The sequence below is a fragment of the Rhyacophila brunnea genome, unplaced genomic scaffold (genome assembly GCF_057557595.1).
Source record: "Rhyacophila brunnea isolate RB1 unplaced genomic scaffold, BYU_Rbru_1.0 scaffold_5, whole genome shotgun sequence".
In the NCBI taxonomy this organism is placed as follows: Eukaryota; Metazoa; Arthropoda; class Insecta; order Trichoptera; family Rhyacophilidae; genus Rhyacophila; species Rhyacophila brunnea.
The window spans coordinates 21,910,538-21,922,540 of NW_028233170.1; the positions used below are offsets into that span (position 1 = coordinate 21,910,538).

General features: G+C 32.8%; 1 protein-coding gene across 1 annotated transcript in view; it reads right to left on the reverse strand.

The window, feature by feature from the left end:
• Window positions 1-6,790: 6,790 nt before the first annotated feature.
• Window positions 6,791-12,003, reverse strand: part of LOC147066153 (G protein-coupled receptor Mth2-like) — a 90,630-nt gene continuing 85,417 nt past the window's right edge. The window contains exon 8 of the mRNA XM_085955837.1: window positions 6,791-8,734. Within this exon, the coding sequence (XP_085811963.1) occupies window positions 8,562-8,734 (173 nt within the window). The 3' untranslated portion in view covers window positions 6,791-8,561. The remainder of the gene's footprint in view (window positions 8,735-12,003) is intronic.

A 12,003-nucleotide genomic window follows, 5' to 3' on the forward strand; every position in this document is an offset into this window, starting at 1 on the left:
TGCTTCAAGATGGCTAAAAGTATTAAAAGAATGCATTGTCGTCGTGTTCTGATATATTCTAAAAGTTTGAAATGTCTAGCTAGTCGGGAAGTTAGTTAAAAATCTTCAATCGTCCAATACAAATCTTGGACAAACAAGAAAAAAAATGTACTGGACACTCAATTAAAAATTAGTACTGGACAAACAAGAATACGAACTAATAAAAACGTAGTAAAATAAATGGCAACGATTGCTGATATTTACGAGGTTTCCAAATTCTTCTGCTGTGTGGACACAATTTAGTAGATTTTTGTCGATTGATTTTTGAAATGCTTTCAGTGTTTGATAGATGCAAGAATCCTATACCTACAGATGTAATGCTAGCATATTCAATGAAAATACGATTTTTCACAATTGGAAGAGATTAGAAGAATGAGATATACCTATAGATATTTCCCAAGATAAAGACATCCTAACTAATATACTTATAATGAGGGACAATAAAGAGAATGGTAAAAATATAAATAATATGTAAATTACATACCTACATAAGTATGTTAAATTATGCTTTGTGTAAAAATAATATATGAACAAAATTACATAAAGACATTGAATTTCAATACAATAATACTAATTATTATACCAATTGTAAATATAAAATATACTATAGTTTCTAAGAGTCGTAGTGTTATCAATATTAACAAATAATTTGTACCTATTTAAACGACCTGACGATGACAGCTACTCTAGTTGATCATTATAAATATCATTATAAATTGTGTAGATGCGAAGCGAAGGGGCTTCTCTATTTTTGAAATGGACACCAACTGGTACTCTTTGAAATTTTAAGAAGTAGGTAGCTCAGTCTATTAATATAATAACACTTATAATGTACCAAATAACCCTTCGTATCATTTTTATGCGGATATCTTAGCCAGTTCGCACATCTAAACTCATAAAACAAACCTTGTAAGAATGTCGCGTGCATATTGCATATTCAACTGTGCACTTAGGCGCCTAGTGACAGCGTTCCTCCATCAAATAGGCACATCTCCTAGTATAGTCATAATATATACACAGATATTTCTCAATTTCTTAATCAAAGTAAATTTTGGTGCGCTCATCTGCCATTTTGGACGTGTCAGGCTGAGTCGCGTGAAATTTGTTGCAAGTGGCACCAGTTGTTTTTTTAAAACTAAAATGTTTCATTCCAGCAGTGTCCGAAGGTCCATAATATAACGTGTTTTTTGTGAGTAACGATTATGTCACATCAACGTATTCGGCATGTTGCAAACGAGACAAGTTTAAATGTGCGAGCCGGCTGTGTACGTGATGGAGAGTAGCTCTTTTGCTTTTGAGCTACTCAACAATTTATTGTTTTGTTGTGACTAGTTTATATAATTATTTTATTTCATAAAAGTATATTAGTCCACTCATACTAATAAACTAATACCTACAAATTAATTACTATGTATTTTTAAATATTTGTATAGTTAAAATAAAATTAATATTATTGTAAAAGTTTGTATATTGAAAGTTATTATACCAAGAAAATAATTAAATTACTATATGGCATGAATTTCCGAAGTAAATCACTATGTGACCATTATATTTGTATTAATATCCTTAAAAGCAGCATAGTTATATTTCATAATATTGTATTCAACGTTAATTTATTGAATAAAAGAAAGTTACCATTATATAATAATAAAATAGGGCTCTAGTCAGTGGCTCCTGCTAGATTTTGTTAACACAGCCCCCTCAGTCTCTTTAAAAATCAATCCTCCTAAACCATTTTTATGTGTGCGCGCCTGACAGACACATTAGTATAATAATAATAATACTATCTACATTATGAATATTGCAGCGTAATAAGGAATGTTTTCGCATTATTTTCTGGCAAACATAAGATGGCTCTGGAAACAAAAACGACAGTCTCCATTTTCGCAATAATATGTTGGCGAGTCATTAAAAATGTCGTACATCTTTCTTATTGGTTTTATTTCTGAAAAAAATATTTAGGAATGTTGTTTGTATACTAATAATAGGTATATTTTATGTAATACTTTTTTCAGAAATCATACCTATAAGAAAGATGTAAGACATTTGACTCGCCAACATTATTGTGAAAATGGATACTACCGTTTTTGTTTCCAGAGCCATCATATGTTTGCCAGATAATAATGCGAAAACATTCCTTATTACGCTGCAATATTCATAATGTAGATAGTATTATTATTATTATTATACTAATGTGTCTGTCAGGCGCGCACACATAAAAATGGTTTAGGAGGATTGATTTTTAAGAGACTGAGGGGGCTGTGTTAACAAAATCTAGCAGGAGCCACTGACTTCAGCATATCCACCTATGACTTATAGCTTCTCGTCACGTGAACTGCTAAATACCACACTCTTCAGTGTATATTCTCCATACCCAGACACTGGGGATAAACACCTGATCTGCAGGTATAACTAAGGGTGTTCACCTACGAGTCATTGCGAGCCGTCGCACCATAATGTAGCGGTCATAATTATTAGGATCCCATTTGTGTCGTCCGTGCTGTCTTATCTTTTAGTCATGCCACATCTAAATATTAAAGCAAATATTGGATAATTGATAAATGAATTGGATAAACAATTTACGAGTGTGACAGGTCTTCTAGTGGCCACCGGTTGAGAAACCTGTTCGGCAGTCAAATCATCCGACTCACGATCCTCAGTCATGAGATCCTCACGAAGAAGAAGTAATATTCTATTTTGTTTCTGGAGGGGGGGTCTGGAAACGAGCCCCCCCCCCCCCCTTTGTTTGTGCCTGTAATGTGTGGTAATGTTATTTTATCATAATTTATAAGGGGAAGTGTAATGCTACTAAGGGCGAATATTGACAGAATTCCTATTTACCTACGCCTATGGCATTGATATACTACTGAATGAATCATATGCTTCTTAAAATGACGCCCGATTTTCAGCGACTCGGCCAGTGTTAAAACTTACTGTTTTAATATCAGCAGACTTAACTCGATATAAGCTCACTTAATATTTATCTCGAAAACGGCCTGGCAGTAATTATGAGTAAGCCCGATCTAGCTTGCATCTTACTCTAACTAATAGTCAGCGCATGACGACTTGCTCTGTCCGCTCAGACATGAATTTTTGGTAGCTTGCAAGCTTTGGGTTGCAGATACCCTTAGGGTCACTATTCCAAGAACGCAAATTTAGTTTTACAGCCAGGGCAATACGGGTGAAATTTGGGAATCCATGTTAACGGTCTTTACGCATCATACCTACAAGGATATATTATAAGACAATATTCGTAATATCTTCTTTTGTGGTACATTTTTAAAATGACACTTGTATGGGAACTCCTCATCTAGTAGTATATCAATGGCCTATGGTATCTAAAAATAATATGAAAACTCAAAATAACTTTTGAATACCTACAATAATAAATGAGTTTTATTACAGCTATATTGGTACAATCTACCACTGTAGAATCTTTGTTATAAACAGACTTTGTTTATCCCGATTTTAGATTAAGTATCCGAATTTGCTCAAATGATGTCGATGATGTTTAAAATTTTTAACTGAGCTCATAAAGACGCCTTTACAAACAAAAATTGTAACAAGTCCACATTCAGCTCATCTATGCTTCGATCTAAAACCTAATTTGCTGGAAACTGTTCCATACCGATCAACCATCATCCTCATCTTAAACGGACCTACTTAATTGTTTCACAAAATGTCAAAAAATATGTACGCTTTAAGCCTATACGAAATTAACTAAAGCCTAACGTATAAATCAATAAAAATGTAATTGTGAGAATAGTATGTAATAATATAATGTAATATGTAGTGTTGTGTCAAGTGTGATTCTTCAGAAAATTATATTTACTTGCATGACACATAATTCCACCCCTAGATGTCGCTAAAGCCTAGCTTAGACTATGCTATTATTTTAGTCGAGTCGAGAGTAGTTTAGTAACTAAACGTGTGTGAACATACAAATTTAATCAAATCAATCCATTTTGTTCTAATTTTTCAGTCAAGTAGCCGGCCCCCGCCACCCTTCACTAAATACCAAATAGGCCACGAGACAAATCTGAACGCGATATATATTATAGTCAAGTTCATTAGTATTGTGGCAAAATATTTTGTCATTGGATCAAAGATACATACAACTTTAACATTTGTGTCGGAATATTAATTAAACCATGAGTGCCTTTGGATTTTTAAATCTCCACTCCATAAAAATACACAGGCTCCTAGTGCAACCCTCTTATTGATCCATTATTTTTTCTATCGTTAAATCGTTAATTTCTTCCTCCACTTCTTCTCATTTAGTGCTGACAATGCGACTGGTGCGTTTGCATTAGTTGGCCATTAGATATAGATAACATAACATTTAAAAGTGGTAATTAAATATTAATTAACAGGTCAGCAGTGATTGTGTTTGCAGCTACAAATAGATTTATTTATTTTTACTTTATATTGTACTCTGTTGATCACCACGACTTCCAATCACTAATGTATTTTGACTGTACGTATTCTGTGTTTTGACACTTTTTGGTTACTAAAATATTAATAAATGTAAATAAATGACTATCCACTCGACTAAAATAGGTACTAGTATAATCTGAACCAGGATTAATGCCCCGTTTACACGTGCATGGACTTACAACTGACAATATGTATTATCGCAGCAAGAAAATGCATGTGTGAACCACGTATTATCCTCCAAGTTGCAAGATTGCACGCATGGATGAAAAAAGTTCAGAAGCATCAGAATTTTCACACGACAGTTGGAATGTGTGGGACGTCTGTGCGTGTCTGTGTACCAGTCAAATAGCACCATAAAGTGACAACAACGTGTCTCGTTTACGCTTAAAGAATGAGATTGGCGAGACAGTCGGCACTTTTACGTGTAAACAGTTATTATCGTGATAGTTGAATTTATTCACTATTGGTGCCAGTAAATCCATATATGTGTAGAGGCGCTATAAGTACAGTCCCACAAACTTATCTGTAGAGCTGACAAAAATGGAATTACAATGATGCCATATTGAATACATCATTCCACTGTCAGATTCTGTTCAGTTGCGGGTCTTGATTATGTAGTTTTCAACACTGTGGCTTCCCCATCAATTCTATAGATAAATTTGTAGCACTATCACTAGTGCACTCAGTTTTTTAGGTAATAGTAGTTTTTGGATATCAATATTATTTTATATTGAATTTATAGTGTACAGATTACATATTTAATGTAAATTAATACCTCTAAAATAATCTTATAAATAATGTTATTTATTTATTATAATTCACCGTTAAGTACCTAGAATAGTGTAATGATATTATATTGACATAGTTTAGTATAAAATGTTGTTGAGAATGGTCATCTCTAGTTTTAGTTTTGTGTTGTGAACAATCTGACGAAACACATTTATGACCAAAAATACCTACGGTTCAGTATTTATAAACCATAACAATGTAAATAAATCTCATTGAAAATAAAACCAAATGAATCAAAATGTTATCAGTATTTTTTTTATTACAAAATGATTACAATCCGCTCAACACATCAAGATTAAGTTAGAGATAGGTAGGTACACCTAATAAGATGACAATATTACAATATTAAAATTTGCATGAAATTTATATAATGACTTGAAAACATGTCAAATTATACAAACATTATAGTTTTTAAAGCATTTATTTTCTTTGATCTTTTACATGATATTTGTAATTCTTTATAGACATCTAGGTACAATGATGTAATGGTATGTATATATTGGACTAATTTTATACTTAACACATTCCTTACAGACATTAAAAATGTATAAAGTATGAATATACTTACTAACAAGACATCTATTAATATTACTATCTTAAGTACAAATATATTCATATAAAAATGCATCATTTCAGTGTTTGATGAAAGTATGATAAGTATGTTTTATTAATAAATAATATTGAAGAGCCGAATACTTTGCAATGCCATCATATTAAATCATCGGCTTATATGGAATGTGTCAAATAAATAATGTCAGTAATAAAAACAAGTTTGGCAACCTCTTGTTATAGCCTTTCCATTATATCTTGACTACGGATGTCATTACAGTGATCTAAGGAACTACGGACGTAACCACACTTTCAGATTTAAATATACGTCCCCGACGCCCAATAGAGTTTGTAACACTGCTTACAGTGCTATCAAAACCGTAGCCAAGATTATGATGGTTCTAGTGTAATAATGACACATTAATATAGAAAATAAAAATAGTTGCAAAAACTACAATCACATAATTTTTTAATTTATTAAATATTACATTATTTTGTATATAATAACAATTTTAAAAAATATTTTTGGCAGTAATAAGCAGGATAAATTGTTAGGAATATACATTACAATACTATTTGATTATGTTGGACTTTAATATTTGTAATTTTGTAATGAAATTCATTAGTACATACATACTATGTACTTCAAATACATCAATCTTATCAACATATTATATTATATAATATACAATATATATTAGAATATTTAGTCATAGATTATTCTTAATAATTCATACAGTACCAATAATTACAGTTAGGGCTTGTTTACACGGGCTTAGTACTAATCATCAGTATCCGCTACTCGCACTAATACCGACACGTGTAAATAGGCCGAATACTAATGCTTTACTAAATTTGCCTGTGTACACTGTAAAGTACAAATTACATGGCAGACTCAGTGACTTACACCAACCATCTGGCCCGATTGAGAAATAATGTCATTTAAAATCTTTTTCTAAAATTTTTCATTGAGATGTGGGCAGAATAAAACAATTTTAATTTTAGTCTGACACAACTCCGGTGATTGGAGTGACAGATTGGTGCTTACGTTTATAATAAAGTTGACTGACTTTATTTGAACACACAGTAATAATACGAATCAAAAGTAACATATTGTTAGTAAATACAATCAGCAACTTGCCCAAATGCAATTTCCAACAGTTTGCAGTGGCATTTTAAACATGAAAATATGAGGAAAGACTGCGAACCCCTAAAATAGCGTGGTGTTGCTTTTGTTGTGTGAATGAAATTTTATTTAAAAACTTGCAGTTCTCTGCAGTGAACAAATTGTTCTGATAAAAAAGTCATAGTTTTTATTCACAGGTGCCACTGTTCATTTATAATAATAATGTGATAGATTAGAAAATTAACATGTATAATATTATACATCATGCATATAGCCAACAATATGACCGAGAGGTCTTTTTGATTTATTTATAATTTTAAGTACTAGCGACACAATATAAATATTATGAACCAATCAAAATAAGGGCCAAGGCGATCAAAGCGGCAACTGAATCATTGCTTGTAAGTGTTATTTAAGATTGACGATTACTTACAATGATTAATATGAGCCGTTATGTCTCCTCATGTAATTAGAGCATTATAAGCATACCATATAAGCATGAAGTTCGATAGTTTTGCCAGAAAATATGACATAGTTAGAGCGACGTTGAGCAAGAGAAAACGGTTCAATAGGCTTAATCTAAGAGCAGTCAGAAATAATAGTGGTAACATTAATTAAATTTACGCGTAAATTGTAATTCGTCCGCAGTAAACTGTCGTTCGTGAACTGCTACATTTATATCTAAATTTCAAAGATTTGGATATTTCAAAAATGTTGTGTTACTAAACACATATTTTTACACAAGCAACATAATATTATATTTCATCAAAAAAATGAATATATTAATATCATCATCAGCCGGGATCGATCGACTGCTAGATGAAGGCCTCTACTAGCTCCCTCAACTGTTCTCCGTCCCTAGTTCTTCGCTGCCTGTATGAGTTTTATGAGTTTATGAGATACTTTACGAGTTTGTCTATCCATTGGGTTTTAGGACATCCTTGTTGTTGTTTAGTGCCTCTTGGGTACCAGCAGTTGTCTACTTGCTAAGCGACAATAATGTATTTTTCTCAACAATATTTGTTACGATATCTCTAGAATTTTGTCTCACGTAAAAAAAAGCTTGCAATCTGACGGTACTGCTTTATGGTTGAGAGTCATGGCACCTTATACTACGTGATTAGAATAGATATATGCAGCGAATACGGGGTGTGTTGTGATATAACTTTAGAAATAACCAGAAGAAAAAGAGTGAACCAAGCAGTCTCTCATCACACTAAGAGAGAAGAGACGACATTGGACGTGGCTTGCTTCAAACAAACCAGATTCCAGCAATCTGGCCGCTAAATACCAACCACAAAGTACCTATATACAACGGAGCTATGGGATGCTGGTATGACCGGAGAAAAAGCAAAAAGACTGGCTGGCGAGTGACAGGGATTCTTAGAGGCGCTGTGTGATTTCAGGAGCGGATATGGCCAAAGAAGAAAAAGGATTCACACTCTTAAAACTACACACTATAATATAACAATCTAATATTTACAAATTAACAATATAATGTTATATATTATTAAAACTGGCACTTCATTCATAATTTTATAACAAGTATCACTCATAAAATTAATTGTATTTAAGTTATGTACGAAACATAGAATATTCTTGTTTTTATAGTAAACGTCACCTATGTTGAGATTTTTCTGTTGTTCACTGCAGGAATGGACAGACGAGGAGATGACATATTTTTAACAATATATTTCTTTCCATTTGACTCGGAGACAGACGTTGACAATGCTGATGTTGTCGTCGCTCCCATAGTCATTTCACTTCTTCTCCGTGGACTGATCTTTTCTAAGCCTGAAATAACGGGATGGATGATTATGATTAGTTACAAAAGCAATACCAATAGTTATTACACAATCAAAGTGAAAGTAACAGGCATTTTAAAATACCAATTGCTTTATTTTACAAAAAGTGTGTTAGGTCATTAACCCGTAATTTGGAATGTTTGTTTATGGCCAATGAATAGACTCTCCACTGGTTAACACAAGACAAGTAGACATCGACATAGTATATTATGTTATTTTGTTTGACACCCTGTTAGGACTTGAAAAAACACACTAATTATAATATGTTAGTCTTTTTGAAGTTATACTTCATTAGGCGCGTTTGGGAAATCAGATCAGTGTATTTTTGGCGTGTGACATGTAACACATAATTTATATTTTCACACAGAAAAAAATGCACTCGACTGGATTCGAACCACCGATTGTTCGGTTATCAGCCGAACGCACTACCTTTACACCACAGTATGATACTGCAATCGTGACGATTATACAGTATAATATTATAGTTCAGAATTCTTCCGTTGCCTAGACAGCGAATTTATTATTGTCGGCCATTTGCAATTCCTTACGTAAACAAACAGTTAAACATCAGAGTGACTGTTGGTACTTTAAAAATAAAAAAAATGAGAAACCATTACATAATTTAGTAATATAAATTAAAGTGTATAAAAATAAACCAACGGCATTCCAATAAGCGGAACATAATTCCTTTTTCTTGATGTGTAATTTAACAAGATAATTAAGAGCTAGTCAAAGAATCTAATTTATCACAAGTTTTGTTTTTGTTTTGTTACGCCAAAGAAGTATAACTTCTAACGCGCGTATATAAGTAAACACACCGTTTTTTTTTATTTCACAAAAAGTGTGTTAAGCGTCAATTACATTGAGCTTCTTTACGAGTTGTTTGTTGGCGAATTAAGTAGCGGGCGATTCAGCTACTGCAATTGTGATGATGACACACAAAACTTTCCATTCGCTGAGAAGCCACAAGCCAGCGACTATTTTGACAGAACGTAGTTCGTTTTTTTACCGGGAGGTTGCTACTGCGCTCTACTGCGCTGACACAGTAGGCCCACACGCCGGCGTGTAGCGTGTAAAGTTGACCGACTTTCAACTTTTCTCGGTAGAGTGTTTACAATCTGCTTGTTAGCTTATTCGATGATGACACTGGGCGACTTTACAGGCAGATTGTAAATTCGCCAACAAGCAGCTCGTAAAGTAGCTCAAGCTTTAAGTAATTAACCCGTAATTTGGAATGTTTGTTTATGCCCAATGAATATACTCTCCACTGGTTAACACATACAAGACAAGTAAACATCGACATAGTAATTGTGTGCTACATTTCAAAATCAGCCAAGTCCACCTTTAGGTATTTTTTACTATTTTGTGAATTGCTGAAGAACTACTGCTTTCTAACATTTCTGCATTATCAAAATGTGGAATTTATTAATTTTAAATATTCTATACTTGATTTTGAAATCTACCGACACGTTTATTATGTTATTTTATCTGACACCCTGTTAGGACTAGAAAAAACACACTAATTATAATATGTTAGTCTTTTTATATTATGTTACAGTGAGGAGTTATTTCAGTCATTTTTTTACCATACAATATCACAATAAATTTAACATGATCTTAAAAAATATCATTATTTTGGAATATTTTTATCACAATAATCTATTAAATTTTACCTACCATTTGACTTATTAAATTTTTACTTACAATAAGTAAAATTTAATACGCTAAAATATATTTTTTTAATTCAAAGGTAAACTTACAAATATATTATATTATACATTTAAACAGTACCAATGGAAAAATCAATGTTATTTAAAGTTTCTCAACCTTTTTACACCTACGGACCATTGAAAATAGAAGAAACGTTTTGTGGACCGCTAATACAGACATAAAAAATATTATTTATGTAGTAACGTATAATCACATCTGATCGCGGTTGATTTCATCACATAAAACCATTAATCTATTTTGAGAATAAAAACACAATGCACAACCAGTGGCGGCCGGTGACAAGAATATGAGGGAGTGCAAAAAAACTCACCTATTTATGCAAGAAGTCCCCATCTTCCATCGATTTTGAAAACACGTCGATAACACGAACATTAAAGTCTGGTGTTGACGATATCAATTGTTTTTCTATACTTAACATCGCAAGAGCATTTAGCCTGTCTTGAGTCATTGTATTTCTCAAAAATGACTTAACCTTTTCTAAAGTTGAGAAACAACGCTCACTTCCTACTGAAATCATCGGGATTGTTCAAATTATTTTTAATAGGGTAACACTTTTGCCAAATACTTCCAGTAAATTATTATTAGTGAAAAGTTGAAGTAGCAATAATGCTCCAACAGTAACGTAGAAATCTTCTCTACTGTATAAGACTATTAGTTCATTTTTAAGTTAAAATTTGTCACGTTAATAATAATTATTCATTATTTATAATTAAGTATTAAATTACCCGATTTAAAAAAATTCATTTACTAAAATATAAAGCCAGCCGGCTAGGTAGGCGGCTAGCTCTCTTCAGTACACATTTTAAATATACGTATGATTTTGAAATGATTAATGCGAAACATAGCTGATAATTTGGCATAATTCGGTCGCGTTGTTTACGGAACTCTAACTGTGACCGCCGATTTTTAAAAATTCATTGCGTGCAGCCGCATTGTAGATATGTTTTAGACGATGCATATTTACATATTCCCCAAAGTTTTAACGTTGTCCATCGAGTAATAAGATAGTTATAATAAAAGTTATAAAAAATAAATGTCACCTCCGCGCATTGCCAATCTGCCCCTATGTTAAACGTCGAACTGCAAAAAATGATATAAACTTTGCAACGAAGGAATTTCGGCACATTTAACATGATGAGTGACATGCTTATTGAACATATTTAAGCCGAAACGTCGATATTGAGTGGGAAAAATCAATATCTTCGGTATTTTCTTTAAAATCAGCCCATGTCAGATTCAAATCGCAGAACGTTCCCGCGACACGACAGTGCTGTGATCTGTCATATAAAATCGCAGCTTCGTTTAATGAATGCATTGTCACGATACCTACGATGACGTTATTGCATTGAATCGTCGATTTATGCTCTAAATTCCCATTGATGACATTCTGCCGCTACGGCAGCTATCCAAGGTAGGGTTGTATCGAAGTATTAGCACTTATTGTGATCCGAAAGCAGTCTTTATACTTACCCACCTATAGAATAGATGATGCGCCGATGTGAATAATAATTGCTTCATGAATTCGAC